Source organism: Mycteria americana, chromosome 3 (assembly GCF_035582795.1).
Source record: "Mycteria americana isolate JAX WOST 10 ecotype Jacksonville Zoo and Gardens chromosome 3, USCA_MyAme_1.0, whole genome shotgun sequence".
Taxonomy (NCBI): Eukaryota; Metazoa; Chordata; class Aves; order Ciconiiformes; family Ciconiidae; genus Mycteria; species Mycteria americana.
Genome location: NC_134367.1, coordinates 125336027 through 125356967, shown reverse-complemented (window position 1 = coordinate 125356967; position 20941 = coordinate 125336027). Strand labels below are relative to the sequence as shown.

The 20941-nt window shown below is 42.8% G+C and overlaps 1 protein-coding gene across 2 annotated transcripts in view; it reads left to right on the top strand.

The window, feature by feature from the left end:
* ISM1 (isthmin 1) overlaps positions 1-20624 on the top strand; it is a 42546-nt gene extending 21922 nt beyond the window's left edge. The window contains exons 3-7 of one of the 2 annotated variants that reach the window (XM_075496899.1): positions 1114-1350; positions 10290-10557; positions 13643-13786; positions 16554-16643; positions 18285-20624. In XM_075496899.1, coding sequence (XP_075353014.1) covers positions 1114-1350; positions 10290-10557; positions 13643-13786; positions 16554-16643; positions 18285-18802 — 1257 coding nt within the window. In that variant the 3' untranslated portion in view covers positions 18803-20624. The remainder of the gene's footprint in view (positions 1-1113; positions 1351-10289; positions 10558-13642; positions 13787-16553; positions 16644-18284) is intronic. The other variant, XM_075496900.1, reaches the window with a different exon arrangement.
* The last annotated feature ends 317 nt before the right edge of the window (positions 20625-20941 follow it).

Here is a 20941-nt window from a genome sequence, read left to right as displayed (position 1 = left end):
CTTCAGTAGAGCCAGAACCACATGTGGCCATTCCACTTTAATTGTGCTTGTTTTAAAAGATAGGTCTTTAACATTTACCCTCTCCATGCTTGCTGTCTCTTTATGAACTGAAAATAAAAGCTCCCCAGGCAGTCATACTAAGACCTCAAGCCTAGAATTTTTCAGCTGAGTCAAAAGCAAAACCTGTGCTGAATCTGCCCCACACATTTTTTTATAGCCATAAGAAGATTGGACTTCTCTGCTGGTTTTTTCCCCGAGTCCCCAGGCCAGTCCTAACCCAGGGAGCGAGTGTTTTGATACTAAATGTAGCTCCTTGGTGAGGTCAAAGGCAGTGGCAGCAGTGCTACTGGTTCGAAGGCAGCCTGCTGTAATATACTACAAAACCCGAAAGTACGCTCAACAATAACAAAAGCATTAACCGCTGACCCACAACTTGGTGAAATTCAATCCCACCATTAGGCAAACATGAAAATGAGATCCCAGAGGAAGGAAGGTTCAGATGTTCAAGACCAGAGAAATTGGGTGAGGAACACAGACAGCGAGATGGAAGTTGTTGCAGACTGAGGAGAGAGAGCGGGAGGTTGCCAGTTCAGCGGTAGGATCTTTTAATACCATAAATTTCAACATGCACTTGGCAGTCAGTGTTTTTGCTCCACTTTGGAACAAAGCAAACTAGAACGATTTGCCATAAAGATACCTTTCACCATTTTAGGGGCACATTTAATGTGATATAACTTGATTTGCCAGGGGTTGCTTCAGAGCTTCATGTTTCCAGATTTGCCTGAAGTTAGATGCCTGTGTCAATGTGTAGGTGCTCACCAGAAGGCTGGAATGTTACCGGAACCTGACAGAGCTGAGCACCCAAGTCTGACTCAGTTTCCTCTTGTGTCAGATGGTTACAGTTTTGCACTGCTGTAACTAAGTATGTTTCAGTGAGAGTCAGATGGCACACTCATGAGCACCCTAGAAAATACCAGTCGTAAATCCCGTGTGTTTCAGTAACGAGCCATGGGTCTGTGTGCTGTAAGGGTTTCTGTATGCACTCTGCAGCCGTCACTGGCAGGACTGCAGACTCTCTCAGTTGTTGTTATAGTGCCTTGCTTTTTTCCCCAGAACACACTCACTGCAGATGACCGTTCTCCTGAAGACAGCTTCACCCTGAACCCCGAGGACAGAAGAGAATACCCTGATCTCCAGGCTGCCCACCGGCCGTTCCCTAAGCAGCGGTTCAGGCAGGAAAACGGGCATACGTCCTTGCAAAGAGATGGACCCAGATCTTTCCTCCTGGATCTCCCAAACTTCCCTGACCTGTCAAAAGCAGATATCAATGGGCAGAATCCTAACATTCAGGTACAAATTTATGTTAACGTGTGATTTTTTATGAGCTGCACTAAATTATTTTACTGAACCAAGAGACCCTTCAGCCTGGTTTCCATGACATCCAGTCAGAACACCCTGTCTCTCTACCAATAGCACCAAGAAAGAATTAATATAATATAATATAATATAATATAATATAATATAATATAATATAATACAATACAATACAATACAATACAATACAATATATAAAATGTATTCTATACTTTTTGTATGAAGTGAATGCACAGATTTCCATTTTTTTCTGAATTTCTCATTAGATAGTGTTGATTGCGTAAGTGTGGGTATCAATATAGGCATACATTATGATACTTAAGCCATCTTTGCTATTGCCATTTTAGAACATATTCTCTTCATTGATATTATTTTAAATCCTGTTTTCAATTCTCTGTTGCAAAATTTGTTTGTGAACAGATTCTTTTTTGTTATGCTATTATAAAATGCAACCATCCCCAAAGGTTATAAGAGAACAAGTCTTTAAGTTTCAGTTCCAAATGTGGTCCTCTGTATGGAACCGAGATGTAAAGTTAATTTCTGCAGCAGCTGCCTGGCATAAAAAAAAGTTGTCTGCAAGAAACTTTGTTATATGTTATTCCTCAAACTGTTCTTGGGTTTGGAATGGCCTCTTACAAGCCACTTGCATCTTGAAACTTCAAGGATTAGAAAGAGGAAAAAATAAGTTATTTGGTTTTAATTCAGAGCCTTAAAGCAAAATTGGCATTAATAAGCAGTCTTTTTTAACCAAAACAATAAATTGAAATGTTGTTCTAAGATGTGCTTATAAAAACAATACTCTAATAGAACTGGTTTTCCGGTTAAATTAATTCCTGGCTTCTTATAGCCCCAGCCCACAAAATTACCATCCTTTTGATATGTTTAAGAAGTATGTGTGTAAAGAGGTAATAGATCTGTTGGTGAGAGACCAACACGATCAGGCGAGAACAAGCTGTCTCCAAGCTGACACTCCATTACGTCATAGATGGCTTGCAACCTTGAGAAGCCTAGCAGATTTGGATCAAGTGCGGGCCCAGTATTTGACAGGCCAAGGTAGTAAACACGTTCAACATGTGGTGACTGTACACATCCCTCAAGCTAGGAGAAGCCTTCCAGAAAGCCTTAGGAAGGGAAGGTAGGAAAGCTATAGGGGCCCCAGATTGTGGCATGAGGTAAATAGTGTAACATCACTGTTTGAACAGTATGTAAACTGCAGAGGAGGACAGCAGGAAACAAAAACCAGTAAATAGTGTAACATCACTGTTTGAACAGTATGTAAACTGCAGAGGAGGACAGCAGGAAACAAAAACCTTCTCTGACTGGTAACAGCGTTTAATGTTTAGACCCAGGGAATAGATAAATGAGATGGAAACATTTCCCTGGCTTGTCTTCTGCTTCTGCTATGACCTCTTTTTCCACCACCTGACCTCGGAAATCTGTCAGCCAACTATGTCAGCAGTTTTGCTGGACTCTGAGAACTGGGAAGCCTAGTCCTGTAAACTGGAAAACAGTGAGCAACATTAATCCCAGAGCTCTTGTGCACAAGGATCGGCTCTTTCGGAAACAGGCTCCCTAAGGTCTGCATTATATTTAGTCTGCTTACTTAGGTGCATAAATAGGGATATACAAACCTTCTTTAAGTTCCTGGTTGACAGTCCTGCAGCAGGTTAGGCCTCATGGAGATAAAACTCCCATTAATTCATTACAGAGTCAATGAAAGTTTATGTCTTTGCCTAAACGTTGTAAAAGGTGGCCTACTTTTTCAGGAAAAACAGGATTATAGTAAATCCTTGCTTGTTAAACAGTACCATACTGACCTGAATGGAAATAATGACACTTGTTGACTTGCAAATTTCTCATCAGCTGTTTGGCAGGTGAGAGCAGAATCGATACTCATTTTTCTTTTTGCACAATGGCTTCAGGCTCTGTAAGTTACAATCCTGGGGGTGTTTGTTAATTTAAAAGTCCTCCTAGGACAGTGAGGTTGGAAAGGAGAAAAAAGCCTGTGTGTGTTAATCTAGCACAATGGTCACATTTACTTCTCAAAGACTCACAACTTCTTTTCCTTTCTACTAGTACAAGCCTGCGTAGACCAAAAAATAACATTTTTAAGGGAAGTTATACCTGGAAATTTTAGAAACCTGATAAACAGACATAAAACTCAGCCTGAGAAAGCAGGTTGAAAAGATACTCCCATGAGTTCTCTTTACGGCCATTCCTTCTCTGGTCTCCTGTGAGATGGCAATTGCTGTATCATGCCCTGGTTGTGTGCTCTTTCAGGGAGGAAGTGGCGGATATCAGAACACCATCACAGGAATTCAGAAAATTAACATGTTCCCAGGTACTACTGTATTTATCAGGTGATAATCAAATACAAGTATAGTGGACTGTCTTCTAGAAAGACCTCAGAAACAACAGTCGGAGCTGCAGTAATCCAAATGCAATTTGACTCTTTGCATGCAAGTCCAGGATGACAATTACTGGTCTTCCTGTGGCGTTCTAGCCTTGTAAAATCTCCCATCATTTCAAGTGGCATTTTATGCTTTAGCATTGCTTCCAGGCTGGTTGGTTGAGAGTAACTGCAGTAGCTGCTGTTGAGCAAAGGCTGGCTGTTTGGTTTGGGGTATTTTGTTTTCCTCTTTTTTGTCATTTTAGCAATTCTGTCAATGCCTGGAAGATTTCTGGATGAGAAGGTGGTTACAAAAACTGATCACACATATTCTTTGGATTTCCTTTTACAAGTGGAAAATCCCTTTTATGTAGGTTTGCACTCGTTTGATGAACTAGCCGAGGGATGCCTATGCAGATGTTGTTGTAATTGGGCAGGGTTATTATTCAGAGTGAGACAGAATTGTTCTTACCCCTGAGTAACAGAATGAAGTCACGTGGGAGGTGTATAGGAACCTGCTTATTTTCCATTTCTGATGGTTTTTTCTCATCTGTTCCAACCAGCCTTCTACAACCTGTCAGCTCTTCTCTGCAGCCCATCCTCTGTTTGGAGCCAGACGCTGCACCATGCACTTGAACTCTTGCTCTTGTCCTTCCCCTTTTCTTTTTACTCCTGGTTTCCCAGGCTTGTGTCCTGTAATGGTAGTGCGCTGCTCTCTGTTGTCCCACTGCTTTGCTGCTTTCCTAGTAGTGCTCGACACCATGACAAATGAGCAGAAAAGGGAAAACTCCTTGCTGTTTGTCAGAAAAGGGCATTTTGTTGATGTTAATGCTCTTCAGAGAACTTGAATCTTGATCAAGCTTTACAACCAGTATACCTGAAACACAGCTGGGTGATTTCCAGTGGTGATGGGTGTGTTAAACTTTTTGGATGAGGAGATGAGTTCCAAGTAGAAACTGTGCAGAGTTAGGTAGGATTGCGTCCTAAAGACATGTTGATGTGCCCTGGAAAACTGAAGTAAATCAGTATATGATTAAATCTGTTGTGATTATTATCCTCGCTTTGAGTCGCGGGATTGGTAATAATTGATAGGAGTGATTTTAAGCCAGAAGTTAATGCTGCCTGCTTGGTGATGTGTTTTCTTTATCATTTTGCATGAGGCCTGTGGGCCACATCCACCAGTCATGCCACTCCAGTGCTGCTGTGTTAGCTTTATTTATTCACTTTGATATCTATTCGGTTTCTACCTTCTCTTAAAAAAACATCTACACAGAACCACCCACTCTAGGAACATACACAACTGCAGAGAAACAAGGCTTTTAGAAAAGAACTGCAGACTTCAGCTGTTCTCCGGGTTCATCCATGGCCATCTCCCTCACCTTCATCAATATCACATGTCACTTTTGACACATTTTATTAGATGTCTTTTTTAGGTAGCGTTTATATTTGGCACTTGAAGCTGCTGGTTTCACTGCATTGTAAAGCAACACCCTCTCGGTATCGTCACGAAAGACTCAGCAGTATCTGCAATACCGAGCTCTGACCAGTACATCTCATCCCTAATCTAGCACAGTAAGAATCAGAGGGCTCCAGTAGTGCTTATTTCTTGTAATGCCTTTAAGACTTAATAGTTTAAGGTAGTAGCAAAGCAGTTGTCCCTATCATTAAGTTAAGACCCAGAAAAGCAGAGAGCACATGCTCTTGGTCCTTGGGCCGGGTCTGTACATTGGAGAACTCCCTGCTCCCAAGACCATCTCCCCAGTCAGTATGCCTGCTTCGCTGAGCTAGCTGCAGCACCAGAAGCACAACGTAGCCATGCCAGGAACTAGCTAGTCCTCTTAGCAAGCTGGAGAGACTGGTCTAGGCAGAGCAGGGTGCCAGAGGGCCATGGTTAAACCACTTTCAATACCAGGGCTGTTATACCTCTGCACGGATTTCTCAATGTCATGATGTAACGAGAGCTTGCTGCAGAGTGCAAAATTCAGAGCTGGGTTTCGGACCAGATTTTTAATTCTGGGGTTCAGTTAGGCCCATGAGAGAGTGCAACTAGGATTGACAACATTTACAACAAATACAAATTTCAGGTTTCAAGTCACCTTGTCTTCTTTGCTCCCAGCAAATTTTGAGGGTCCTTCACTTTTCTTCTCATCAAGTCCAGACAACTGTTCTAAGTGAGCTGTCATGACATAACCGGAAGTAAATTGGCATCACTACTGATACCATTTTAACTGACGTTGTTATGTGGTGCAAACCTAAATTTACCATTTCACTGTCTTACAATGAACTCATTTCTGTTCTGCTATTACAGTTACCTCATTGCTGACTTGCACATACCCACCTTTACAGAATGGCAAGTTCTGCATTGAAAAATTTGCATCAGTTGCATGAAAGAAACAGAGGATAGAAATGTCGTAGAATCCACTGCTTGCACAATATTGCAAATGTAGTTTTTCCTGAAACATAATCTTCCAGTTCCTTAGGGCAATGTTTACACCATTAAAGTGAATTCAGAAACATTGTCTCAGTAAACAGGCGAAGTACAAAGAACTTTTTGTGCACTCCAGCAGGCGGGGAAAATATTTATCTTCTGTATATTTTTGGCCAGGAGAAAATTGGATGGTGGTGTCTCAAGACATCTGTGCTTGATACGTTTGTTTCATTAAAAATTGACTCCAAATCTGTTGTTTTAATGTACCTATGCCAATTGTTTTTAACAATTTTTAGAAGGAACATCCTTATTTATAGCTCACATAACCATAAGAGAAGTGGCTTCATTTTAGGTTTGAATACTTCTGGAGATGATTGTGGATTTATACAAGAACCGTGTTACCACAGACATTTTGGGAAGCTTGATGAAAAAAAAAAAATCTTTACAGTTTTGATAATCACTGGAAGAAGAAATTGGAGAAAATGAAGTCTTTAAAACAGTCTCCAAGATAGAAATACTAAACTAGGTCTATTTTTTAATTTTTGAGAGAACGTGTTTTGTTTGGACTAGTTACACAGCATGAAAGCTTTTCCAGAGCTGCTTTAAATGCCCATTTTTAATGACTCCAGTTCTAGATCTGATTTCTTTTTTCTTTTTTATAAACAACCCCCAGTATAGAAACCGATCAAACAAGATACATGTTTGTGTATCATGTATATGTGTTCGTATTTCTATAGTCATGGGCTAATGTTGTTAAGGCTAGCTGTAAGTACTGGGCAGAATTCAGTGAATGCTGATTTCTCAAAATTTTAGACTGGGATAGGGGAGCAATTGCTCACCCGAAGCAGCAGCCCCTTCTCACACCTCTGCCCTAACTTTTGGGTCATACCATGGAGGGATTACTAGGATTACTCACTGATTTCCTTCTTGCCTCTGGAAGGTGCGTTACAGCTAAATGAGGCTAGGCAGAGCATAGCTGAGTCCCTGAAAACAAACAGAACTAGAGGTCACTGAAGTTGTCTTTTTTAATATCCAAGAGTAGCAGTTCAGACAATCCCAGGATTCTTTGTAGAATTTCTTTCACTCTATGGTTTTTTATGCCACGTGTTAAACAAAGAACTTGGTAATCAAAGCTTAAAACAGGGGAGAAAGTAATATAGGTGTGTGTTGGACTACCACACGGGATTTTGCTTTTGTTATGTTCGCTTTTTAAATAGACTGTTTAAAAAATCCTGCTTACGCTGGGGTGGATCTCTCTTGGTGCCTCCTCTCCCCAGACCTCTCTTCTCTTTAAGACAAAGGGATTGTTAATTGGAGTAAGGTCTCAGGCCTCAACTTCTTATCTGGTTCGTGGGCTGTAGTACTCCCAAGTGAGTTACAGGCATGCCGGAGAGGAGAGAGACAGTGGAAGAACTCCTTCCCCCTGCCCAGGTATCACTGAAAGAAGCACCGTGTGATTTCACCTGCTACTGACAAGCATGCCTATCCAGGGCGTTGGGTCACCCTGGAAGCCCGGGTTGTGGCTTCCCAGTTTGCTCCATGTTAGCTAGCTCTAAGCCAGATGTAAGAGGGTTTTGTTGCAAGGTAAGTTCTTGTCTGTTGGAAAACTCATTTCAAAGGCCTTTGTAATAAGCCTCCTTGGTAGTAAACACAGTCTGAAGCGGGATATCTGATTGCACAGACCTGTCTTCAAAGTAAGTTAGTGGCAGTGCTGTTGGAGGTCTGATGAGGTCTCATGAGCCTGGAAGTTTGTGCGTTACACCTGCCTCTCTTCCCCAGTGTAGCACGTAGCCCAACAGAAGTTTCTCTGTCCCTACAAACCCTCTTTTGCTTAAACTGACTTGGCATCCTGAATAAGTATTTCAAATCAAATCTCTATGGATCTTCGAGCTGTACCTGGCTGAAATAATACGAGTTCATTCTTACTCACTACCAGATAACTACAGATTACCAAAGCAAATGGAATGATTATCAAGTGCTCCCTGGTTTTTTTTTTTATGAGAGAGAGATTTTTTTTTCCCCACTTTGCTGAGTCATTGCTTACAAAGTTACTGTGGTCTTAAAAATACTTGCCACTAAAGTACTGCAGTCATACTATTTTTCACGTGGGCAGTACTAAGCCCTGCGACTGGCCAGCAGTGCACAGTGGTAGCCGCTCAGTAACACTATTTCCTTTCACTTATTGTGAAAACTGTGTTTTGCTTGGATAGATGCAGCAATTTTGAACCCCTGAACTAACCCTGATGTTTTCAAACTTATGAAATCCATTTTAATTCTTGGTCTGTAGAAACTGAGGTTTAATGAAGTAGTCATTCCAATTCCATACTTAGTCTGGGAGTAAAATATCTCTTGTGTAAAGATGCTATTAGGCTGACAGCTGCACTTTCCCTCGCTCTTGCTCTTTCTCCCAGTGGAGCTTCTTAGTAGCCTCAAAGTTGTTTCATTTCAATGGCTTGGTCTATGGTCAAATGCAAAGCATTAAATAGATGCAACATCTCCTTTCTCCAAAAAAGGATGCGTGGGCATTGTCTTGTCTGTGTGGCTGTGTCTGCAGCTACAAAGCCACGGCAGCAGTTCTGTTTTCCTTCCTATGTCACACTCCTTTGTGGATCACAGGTAGCTGAAGAAACATGGACACTCTTTTCTTTCTTTTTCCTGTGATTTTCCTAATAACAATTGTATAAAACTAAACCTTTTGTCCAAAATGCAAATCCACAGAGCCATGTAAGTGACCTTTAGCATAACAGTACATTATTCTGTTTTTCCTGGTTTTACACAAGCCAATTTTCATGGAGTACTGTCTTGAAAGACTGCTTTGTAAATCTATCAAACATGAAGAATACCTCTGTACCTTTTAAACATTACAGGTATATCTGATAGTTGCTTCTGTATTGTTGCTTTAACTCTTGGTCAGCCCTGAAGTGGTCAGGCAGTTGGACTAGATGATCGGTGTAGGTCCCTTCCCAACTGAAAATAGTCTATTCTATTCTATTCTATTCTATTCTATTCTATTCTATTCTATTCTATTCTATTGTTGTTTAGCCAGTCCAGTGTAATCACTGAACCGCGTTAGCATGAAGCATCAGAGCATTTTATGATTTATCTGTGGCCACACTATGCTTGCATGACTCATAGAGCCAAGGTTTCTGATGGCTAGTTCCTATTTCTACCTAAATGGGCACCTGTATGCACACACAGTATTTATCCAAGAGTTTCATAATTACACATTGTTCAGCACAGAAAAGGAGTAATCAAGGGTTGTTCCTATGCAGAATTATATTTACATCCATGATGTCTGAGAGGGAATTGGGCAGCAAAGTTTGAACCTTGGCTCTGGGCTTCTGCAGAAACCGTGAACAGGTCGTATATCACGATACTCTCCAGCACAGAAAGAGGACCTACTTCAGAGGGCTTAGCAGCAAGTGACTGACTCGGCGATGGTTGAAAGAGCTGCTGGCTCTCATCACCGCAGAGCGTGGTTTCACGCAGCGGTGACAGCCCACACCCTTGCGCGATGGCAGCGCTGGTGCTGCGGGGAGGCCGTGCAAGGGGATGGGCTGAGCTGCCACTAGAGGGCAAGGCAGCTGCGAACCCGGCACAGGCCTGGGCTCTGCCTCTTCCACCTTCGCACTCGTGGACTTACTTAGCCCTGTCTTGAGTCAGTCCAAGTCCTTGGAACGGGCTCTGCACGCTGGTGTGCTTCATGCTTGCCTCAGGTTCAGCCTCAGTGCCATCAGCATAACAGATTTGGTTTTCTCTTTCCTGGTCGTATATGTTCAGGTTTAAACATCTTTTCCCCATAAGGCAGAAAATTCTGCTGCAAAGGTTTTAGGCACAGCATGGGTTATTATTTTGTGGGGGATTTTTCCTAGCCTTTGTTCCAAGGTCTGATTCAGCAGAGGTAGCAGAAGGAATCACTCAGCCGCTGCATATCTCTGGGCTCAGTAATCCGCATATGGTTTACAACATGCGGACCCTACAGTATTACACAGCCCCTTTGCACGGCGGCACCAGTCATTTGTCTTTCCTGTATAGAAAGTTTCCCACTGACTAGGAGGAGATACTGACGGACAGACTGGTCTCTTTTGAATCGCATAGGTTACCATTGAAGTGGTGGATGGCCCCGACACTGAGACAGACAAGGATCTGCAGAAAGAGAACAGCAAGCCTAGCTGGCCAGTCCCATCACCTGACTGGAGAAACTGGTGGCAGAGGTCCTCCACCTTGACTCGCATGAGCAGCGGTGACCAGGACTACAAGTATGACAGCACTACTGAGGACAGCAACTTCCTAAACCCTCTCGGTGGGTGGGATAGTCACGCACCCAGTCACCGGACATTTGAGTCCAAGGAGCAACCGGAGTATGGTAAGTTTGTGTTCCAGGCCTCTTATGGGCCTCTTGGGATTGTAAAAACGAGTTTGGGGGAAATGAGAATGGTGAGGCATCGCTGAAAGTAGGCCAAGCAAAATAGAATTTTTCAACATGTGGCTTTTGTTCATCAGCTTTTAAATACAAATCTGTGCAGATGCACAAGCTGTACTGTGGTAGCTGCATTCCACTAGTAAGTCTATAATCTTGAAAATCATACCAGTTACCCCATAAGAGGACCTTTTTTTAGTCCTAAACGTACTTTTTTTAAAAGCAAAGGAAACAAGGTTTCATATTTATTTTTAGAGTAAGGATAAGTACAAATTTAGAATCATGCGGTGGTTTGGGAACCAAAATATAATTATTGGATAAATAAGCAAGATCTAAAATGTGGTAGTATTTGGTGGATACACAAATAAGATGAATTATGTTGGTGCATGTGTGGGGAGTGGCATATGCAGCAGGAACATTGTGTATTTGCGTGTGTAATTCTCTTCCAGATGTGTCATGGCGAAAACAATTGTTTTCAGCTTGTTGTATGAAACAGTTGCAGAAACTAGAAACAGAGAGGAGCTACAGTTATTCAGTGCCCCAAGGGGCTGTAACTATCCACATGGGAATGAGTCAAGGGAGGTGAACCAATATGTGCTCACAGGTAGCTCAGAGCCTCTCGGATTTAAGTTGTATGTAAACACAGAAGATTTTTAGTTAGAGCAGGGTTTCAAAGCCACAGTACTTTTACCTCGGCACTTCTGTTGCCTTCCCTAGATACCGCAGAGTGGCTGTCGTGCACTGATTCAGTCTTATTTTTCCCCTGTTTTGGTTAGCTTTAAGTCCTAGAGCCTTAACAATTGAGAGAGACTTTTCGTGGAATGGTGTATTTAAACACATACATATGTATTAAATTTTGTGGCCAGAAGATGAAAGTCTATTCCTTCTTCTTGCACCTGCATTCATTTGTGGGCACACTTTTTTGCCAAGAATTCATATATTAGGTAGTTATACCTATTTACATTTAGGTAAAATAAAATTGCTTTCCCAAATTATTGTGGTAGAAAAAAAAAGTAAGAATTACAAATGTAAAAATAGGAAGAACAGGTTGAGCTCCAGCTGAAAATCTAACGTGGTATATTTAATAGTAGATACTGTGTGTTTCATAGTGCAGTATAAACACTAGGTCGGTAGGCCTGAAAATCATCCTAGAGCTCTCTGCTGTACACCAGAGCACCCTACTAATTGGAAAAGACTCCTGGCCGCCTGACTAACCTAAAATATCGTGTGCCATTTGGCCATGGCCAGGAGGATGTGGCAGCAGATCCTGCCCGTATGGGGCTTTTACGCTACTTCCACCCATCGACCTGTTCACACTTTTCACAGCTCTATCTCCCTCGTCCTGCCCCTGCCAAAAAGCACCGCACAGCTCTGCCTGCCCTTCTGGGCCTCGCAGGCTGGGCTCTTTGACAGGCATTGCACCTGCTCACCCTCCCTCTTCCTCACCAGCCACGTGGAGGAAAAAATTCAGAGTTGGAAAAGGGCAGAAAAGGGCAGGGCCAGGGAGAGAGGGCAGATCACATTTTCCTAAGATGTCTTATGCCTCTTCAGACTGCTGTAGTGCCCGCCTGTTAGCAAATCCTAGAATCGCGGGTCTTTGCACACAGACGGTAGCCATGTTCCCACCCCTGTCACACCACGGACACCTGATTCAAGTGCGGTGGCTTCCCGATCGGCAGCAGCGTAAGAAAAGGAGGAAAAGCACATAAGGTCCCTGCCACGAGGAACTCGCATCTAGGCAGCTTGCTACAAGTGAGATATATAACCTTGCCATACTCCTGGCAATAAATGTTTAATAGCACCCCACAGAGTTGTCGTCAGTCATTACATATGGTACAAATCAAGTTACGTGTTCTACTAACCAGCTCAGGAAGCGCACAGACAGCATGGCATTGGGGGGGAGAGCGGGAATCGCATGTAGCACAGAGGCCAGCGCAGGCAGGGATCTGTCCCTGTGTCTTGCCTGTACGTACACGTTCAGCCTATAGCTATACAGCAGGGCTGGCTCAGGGTCACTAAACCCGATTTTGCTTTGCTGCCAGTGCTGGTTTAACCCAAATGAGCAAAGGCTGCAAGTTATGATCACAGGGTCAGTTAAACATCTCCTGTAGGTTGCAGAGAAATCCCTTCAGCCAGACATTTCCTAGCGAGAGACAACACTCAGCTGGGGAGGTGAGTGGGAAGGCAAGAAAACTGGGATTGGTTCATGGACTCCATTTGGTGGCCTTCACAAAGTGGGATGTGCAAGAGTTAACTCGGCAAACAAAGGAGGCTGGTTCTAAGGGGTTTAGATACTTACAGTGGCACCAAGCCTCCATGGTGCAGACTTGGTTTCGTTTGCTCTTGGCTGTCTACCAGAAGAGAATAAAGTCGTGTTTCGTTTTCAGAAGGTTCCTGCTAGTAAACAGTCAGATTTGATGTTATTTAATAATTCACATGAAACACTACAAATTGCCTGTTGTTCTGGGTGCAAGATGCATATGCGGTTCCCTATATTCATGGCAGTATTCCTGTAATATCCGTTTCCTGTCCAAGGGACTGAAAAACAAAATTGCAATTTTCATGCATGACCCTCAGCCTCCCATAGTCCAACATTCATTGTGTCCTAAAAATTAATTATTGTTGTGCTATTGCTGTGTGTTTTGAAAAGAAGAAACAGAAAACTTCATTTATCCTGTGCCTGATTAGTCTGTGGTGAGAAAACGTATTCCTATATACAGGGAAATTATGTGAATAGATGTGTGCTGTTAGTTCATGACCCAACTTTGCAGCTGAGGATTCTCAGCTGCCAAAAGGTCAAAAGAGAAAGGAAGTATTTTTTCAAATGATGTTGCATGCATTTCCCTGAGGAGCATCAAGTGTGAAAACCATTTAAACAGCAGGCTTACGCCTGGCATTTAGCCCGAGCTTCAGGTAGAGACATCTGGATTCCATTCTTGTTTTGCCTTCTTAATAAAAAACATTACACGGTAGTTTTGGGTAGTAGGAGTTTTGTTTCTTCATTTCCTTCCTCATCTTTCTTGTTACACAGATTATATTGACGGTGAGGGAGACTGGAGCCCGTGGTCCCTTTGTAGCGTCACCTGCGGGAGTGGCAACCAGAAGCGGACGAGGTCCTGTGGGTACGCCTGCACTGCCACTGAGTCACGGACCTGCGACAGGCCCAACTGCCCAGGTGTGATCATGTTCATGTGAACTGCTGTCAGCGGGGAGTGGGGAGAGGGGGGAGAGGGAGGGGAGGAGAGCCCGCCTGCACACAAAGCCCAGGGCCCCTTTGTTCCCTGGCTAGGTACGAGTTTCGGTGGGAAGAGGCACGCTGGTTTTCGAGGCCATTTATGAAATGGCAGGTTCTTTGCTAGTAATAACATGCTGCTAGATGCAGTCTACTATCCCCTGGGACTTAAAAGACAGGCTTTTTTTAGGTTATGGCAGTCATTTTTGTGCACAGTATGTTTTGTATTCCAAAGGGTGTAATCTACTCTCTCGAAACAAATTTGTATTAATTTTAGAATTTCAAAACAGCTGTGCCGACTGCTACCTCAGCAAGCTCATAGTTTGCTGTGCAGTAAGTGGGCATGCCTGTGTTGTGAACAAATAGCTCCCCCCCCAGTTATATGGCTTTTAAGTTTTGTGCCTAATGCAAACAGAGTTGCTTTAAGACTCCATGTGTATTAATATGAAAAAAATACTTTAAATATCTGCTTTGCGTTTCATTCCAGAGATTTTGGGTTCTCATTGGGCATTAAGCTACAAAATTTCCTGTCCTAGAAAGTCAGTGTTAAGGTGGAAATGTCATGTCTCTTTCATTACATGTTGCTTGATAATCAGAGAATTATAAAACAGCGAGTTTGGTCCTACAACAGCTTGTGCACAATGGGATGAAGGAATGTATAGGTTTGGCTTGAATGTATTCCGAAAATAGGGGCCAGGAGCGTTACCTTAGCTCCTACCCGCCTATAGTCAGTGACATTTAAACGCCAGTAACGGAGGTGTCCTTACCATCATGCCGTTTTCGCTTTGGTGAAAGCAGGGCTGAGCGCTCAAACCTACATCGTAAAAATTTAAACCTGCTATGGAAAACTTTCATGGAAAACACGCAGCAGCTTGGATTTAGGCAAGTTCGTAATGCAGTGATGCAGTAGTTGCCACAACGCATGGGATATGTGCAATTTCATTACTTCCCAAGATCAGAGAGAAGTAAAAACACATGCCGTGGTGGTGTGCATTTCACCGAGTTTACTTAATGACTCAGAAAGGCAGAAATTCTTACACTGGAGGTCAGGTTTTTTTGATGGGAAGTGAACTGTCAGCAGTGCTGGAGAGGAGACTTGGGAGCCTCAGTGAGAGAGTTGGAGAGAAGTTTCTTGCTCACAGATAGATGCGTGCATCCATTGCAAGGTAATGGCTGCTAGGCAGTTCAGGAGAAAAATGTTTCTGGATGCTCTCATACATCCTAAAACCTCAGTAATAAGAAAGGGTTAATTCCAGAAGAAAGCACGTAGCCCCCAGTAATGCTCTCCAGTATTTATTACCGGCTAGCCTCAAACAGTGGCAAACTTGAAAGAATATATTATGTCATATAACAGACCCCCAACGATCAGCAAGCAAAATATATTCACTCTTTGAGGCTGTGCTGACATTTTTAAAATTACAAGGGCAAAGCTCAGCTTCTGCTGTTTATAATTCCAGCAGTGAATTACTGCCTTGTAATGGGTACTTGGGTATCTATTATTCCGCATCTACTGCTGGAGTTAAGGCAAAACCCTATGATAATTTTATTGAAAAGCTGCCTGAGGCTGTTTTGAAGCTTTGCAAGCCACTATTATGCCCCAGTTCAGGAGATCAGGAGAAAGTTCATTGGCAAGAAGATGGATGGTGAACAGACTTCATTATTAACCATATAGTTATCACGTATTAAAGAGCTTGCTGCTCTCTTTGGAGGTCTTTAATTCAATGGAGAAGAAAAAAAAAAAACCAAACCTGTTCAAATGCTTCTTTGAAGAGACGTTTGTTTTGAGGCTACATGGCACAGAAGCATTAGGCTGGTAGGTAGGCCAAACTAAAGCAGCAATGAAAGGATGTTTACTTTGGCAAGATCAATTAATACATTTTCTGGCAATCTGTGTTTCTTTCTACCGATAGGAAACATTTAACTGGAGGTTGTTAGAAGATCCTGGTATTTTATTTGATTGCTATGGGGGGGGGGGGGGGGGGATAGGATTGATTGGAGAGGTCATTTATGTCTCGCCTACTCACACCTTTCAGCTCCCTAGCACTGGGAGAGACCAGCAAGCGCCAGTCTTCTTGTAATAGCATCATTCTTCCTCGTACTTCCTGAGAAATGGTTGCCCACATACGGATATGAACTTATTCACCTGTCTTCAGGCATATCGCTGTGTTTTAGAAAGTAGCACAAAGGCTGTCTCCTTTAGACAGCACATTTTACCCAGGGCTCTAGAGCTTCCATTAGGACACTTGTTGTTATCTTGTCAGTCACTTGTGATACATGCTCTGGAGAAGGTGCTGGGCACATAAAGCTGACCAGGTGGCTCTTGGTGAAGTGTGTGTAAAGCTCCTACCTGAATTACTGGGAGATGCTGGCAAGCCTTGCGTGGGGAAGAGGAGGAACGAAATGGGTTTCCTCGCTGCTGTCCCTGCACTGGGTTCATAACTGACCAGTTTGTTGCTTAAATATAATCTAAGCTCTAAGTTGAAAACTTCTGACCTTTGGGCTGAGGTAATGCTTTATCTTCCTAACACCGCAGATTCCTTGGTCATTATACTTTTACATGAACACTCCCTCCAGCAGCAGCTTCAGATTACTTCCCTGCCAAACAAAAACACCTTGCAGAACTGGGGAAGGAGGGGATGGCAGGGAGGCAGTTGATTGCGTTGTGTTTTAATAGGAAAACACCACCACCGCTAACACGAGTTTGTCTTAGGGATTGAAGATACCTTCCGGACAGCTGCCACAGAAGTGAGCTTACTCGCAGGAAGTGAAGACTTCAACGCTACCAAACTGTTTGAAGTTGGTAAGCAGCCTAGTCAATCTTTCAGTAATAGATAAGAGACTTCCTTAGATTTTCCTGTTTTGACTCTCGCTGCGGAACAAAGATTTTGAGTGTACCGTTAAAAATGTCAGTAATAATGGCCATTTATTATCTCGCTTAAGTTTATGATCTGAACCGTAGCTTGCTTCTGTCATAGAATCTTTCTCCTCTTAAGTCTTAGGAAATTTCTGTGCTTCTTTCATTATAAAACGGTAATTCTCTGTCCTAGTTCAGAAAAGAGCTGTAAGGCTCCACACTAACGGAGGGAAAAAAATCAAACACTGTTTTATTTTGCTGAAATAGCCTCGAATGGAAGGTAGGTACTATAAAAGCATTTCAGGTACAGCTGTCACATTAAAGAAAACGACGATGACTTTTATGAGCATGCATAGCTTTTATAACTGTGTGAGCTGCAGTGGGGCTAGCCAAAGCAATTTTATAGGGCATGACTTGATACTGATCTATCTAAAACTCAGCCCAACCTCTATAACGTTCTGATTTCATCCCCCAATGAAACCATAGTGTGGCCACTCTTAGACACTGGATGCTGGACTAATTGGATAAATAACGTAATCCAGCACCTCCCTCCTATGGTGGTAGAGCACAATAGTTAATGACAGCCAGGACAGGGCTCTTTAAGGAGATAGACAAACAGGACACAGATCACTAAGCAAATATTTTGCAAGAATGCTTGCTGTAAGAGTTTTAGGTCCCAGTCTTTGCCTTACGCCAGAGTCCTGTTAAGTAAGTGTGGAGCAAGATGTGCAGGTTTTTTTTGAAAGCCCGTAGCATGATACAGACACCTTAAATAATGTTTTAGGTAGGAGACGTTTAACTGGATTCTCCCAAGATGCTTGCAAAATAATAAAGTGCCAGTATTAAGTAAGCTACTAGTCTATAAATCTCTTTAATCTCAGCTATAAGTCATGGCTCTGGTGCCATTAAATCCTCCTAATGTACAGACACTCTGATGTTATGTACATATGCCCTTTTAGAATCTGAATCACTTTTGGCTGCATTTGCCAGCTAAGATGTCAGTCTCCATGTTTGAACTACAGCTGCTTGAAATACCCCTTTGGGAAGGTGGAGACCAAATAGAAAAAAGTATTTGTTAGTTAAAAGAAAGACTGAATTAGGGCTTAATAATGATCTTCAGAAAAAGTAATCCAGGCCTTGCTTGCCATCTTGGTATTTCTAGTGTCATGAGAAACTTAATCCTTCAACATCTGAATCTGCTGTTCATCAAATCACTGTCATTTCCCTATTTCCGTTCTGTCGCTGTAAACCCATGATAGTGTCTCTTGTGCTGCGTGGGGTTATCGGCAGCTTAATTAGAATTTGCCAGGTAGAAGAAATGTCAGAAATTCTTACGGGCACGGTGCTGCACTGTAATTCAGACTAGCGCTGCCTGAGGCCCTAAAGCCAGTCACACATGTGATTTCCTTACCTGACAAGACAGCACATTAGCACATTGCAGGCAGGGAGGCAAGCTCTGACTGCCCTTCTTCCTTAAGCAAAGCACTGGTGCTGAACAGTTACGCTTTACTCATTTGTTATCACTGATCATACGAACTGGGATGCTGCATAATGTATCTTAAGTTTCCATTTCCTGCCCTTAAACAGATACCGATAGCTGTGAAAGATGGATGAGCTGCAAAAGCGAGTTCTTGAAGAAATACATGCACAAAGTGGTCAATGATCTTCCCAGCTGCCCATGCTCCTACCCCAGAGAAGTTGCGTACAGCACTGCTGAAATCTATGATCGAATTAAGAGGAAAAACTTTCGCTGGAAAGATGCAAGTGGTCCAAAGGAAAAACTGGAGATCTATAAGCCCACTGCACGATACTGCATCCGCTCCATGCTCTCTTTGGAAAGCACAACGCTTGCAGCACAGCACTGCTGCTATGATGATAATATGCAGCTGATTACCAGAGGGAAAGGGGCAGGTACACCAAACCTGATCAGCATCGAATTCTCAGCAGAACTCCATTACAAAGTGGACATTCTGCCTTGGATTATATGCAAAGGTGACTGGAGCCGATACAATGAAGCACGGCCTCCCAACAACGGGCAGAAGTGTACAGAAAACCCTTCAGACGAAGACTACTACAAGCAATTTCAAGAAGCAAGGGAATACTGAGAAGATTTTCCTCCTCTTCAGACACAAAATAGCATTCGTTTCCTGGATGCCAAAGAACTGATAACGGCTGCTGCATTGCCTCCTTGACAGGGGTTGATCAGTTTCTTTCTAATGAATGTATATAGTTGTAATATAATACATAAGTATTTTTCATAGTGTGTGTAATTTATAAACACGTATCTCTCTATCTCACACACACCTATTTTTACATTACAGACATACATAAAACTTGTCCTGGTAGGATTTTATACTGCAATAATGTTCATTTAATAATGTGCGTTTCATTTTATTCCCCAACTGTAACATAAGTGTGAGGTGGGGGGGGAGGCAGCTGCCGTCACCATCAGGCCCCAAGGCCGCAGCTGAGGAGGGCACATATTTAAAAGTTGTTATAAACAATAGGATTGAAGAATGCACTCTTCCATATGGGAATGGTTTACAAGATTAATGCACCTACAGCATCAGTTTTCTCTATAATTGATTTCATGACTAGTCATATCTAAGAAAGGAAGAAATTTTTTTTGGAAGGGTAATACTCAAAAGTGAATATAGACAGTGACTAGCAATTTTTTTCTTGGAATTCTTCTTGTTACCTTCTAGCCCAGCTCTCTGCAGTCCATCTGTGGTAGGCTTGCAGGAAGACGTAGCTGTGGTTTTCCTACAGAGCAGAAAAAGTCCCGATGCAGTGGTTCTGCAAGAGTTACAAACAGCCCACTCCTGGAGACATCTCAGATACAGAGCTACAGCTGTCAGGGCTTACCTCTTATGCTGGGGAGCAGAGCGTCAGGGCGGCGTGCCATAAGTCTTTGGAGGAGTGAGGCCAGAGAAGGAAACCATGTCAAAGCGGGGAAAAAAAAAAATCACAGTTACTTCCCAGTTTTTAATATGAAGAGTGTTTAGATCTGCTTGTTTCTTTCTTTTAAGGAAAGAAAGAAGTTTATTTTATTAAAGAACAGGAACAGTGGAATACACATTTCTGAGTTCCCTGAGATAAAGCAAGCAACCAGCCCTTTTCCCCCATTTATCATACGCTGAGTGCACAGTGTCCTACAGAAGAAGCTGTTCTTTAAGGAAGCTGTCTGGGAGGAACTATTGGTGAGTTAAAACGTCTTAATTTTTTAAAAAAGCTAGCATTATTTTTGTAAAGTATTTATTGAATTGTAACAATAACTCACATGTGGGATATGTCTCTACCATGAAAGGCTTCTGTAGATGGAACTTGATTGCCAAGAATAAGACTGTTGTTAGGCAAAGGTTTTACTTCCAAATTTTTATAAAGTGCAAGTTTACATACATAATCCTGTAATTAAGCAGCTGATACCTGCATTCTTATGAAAGATAAAAATTACACCATGAGTAAATAAATACTTACAGTTCCATCCCGTAAAAGGCTGTCTTGCTGCAAGTCAATGTCTTCATTTGGAAAACGAAGGCTAAATGTTACCAAAGAAATGCCTCTTTTCGGGTGGTGTGGTCTGATACATACGTGCACTGCATGTGGAACCTCGCACAGTGGTAAAGCCGATCTTGCACTGCAGTCAGTCTTAGCTGAAAGATTCAAAACAGCCACGAAAGACAATTCCTTCTGCTCTACACACACACACACACATACTGTAAATCTTTTCTCTAGCTCTGTTAGCCTTTCAGGTGCTGGTTGCTGCGACTTCCCGGACAGACGTGTGCACGGTCCCCCCCAGCATTACCGTATGCATAATAAGTCCGCTGAGTCTGGGAAGTGTCAGGCTTGTGTTGGTCTGCCCAGGTGGTGCAAATCAGGGGATTAAAAAGCAGCCCGGGCCTTGGACACCCACTCTGACCAAACGTGTGGTGCGTACGCTGCGAAGGCTCTCCCTGGATCTGCCAGACCTAGTCTGACAGGCTGCAGAGCCTCAGCACCGTACTTAACGCTCCAGGTTTCCAGAAACACAGCGGTCCAGGCAAAGCTACTGCACATATGCAACAGCAACTCATCTACCGAGGTAACTTCAGCAGCTGGAAATCTTGGCCAGGACAGCGGATCTTCCCAGATGCAGGCTTGAGTCGGAGGCGGGGGGAGACGCGGATATATTCTAGCACTAGCTGGTAGTTAACAAAACATGGTTAGTTGAGCAAGAGGGTAAACATGGGGATCGCCCCTTA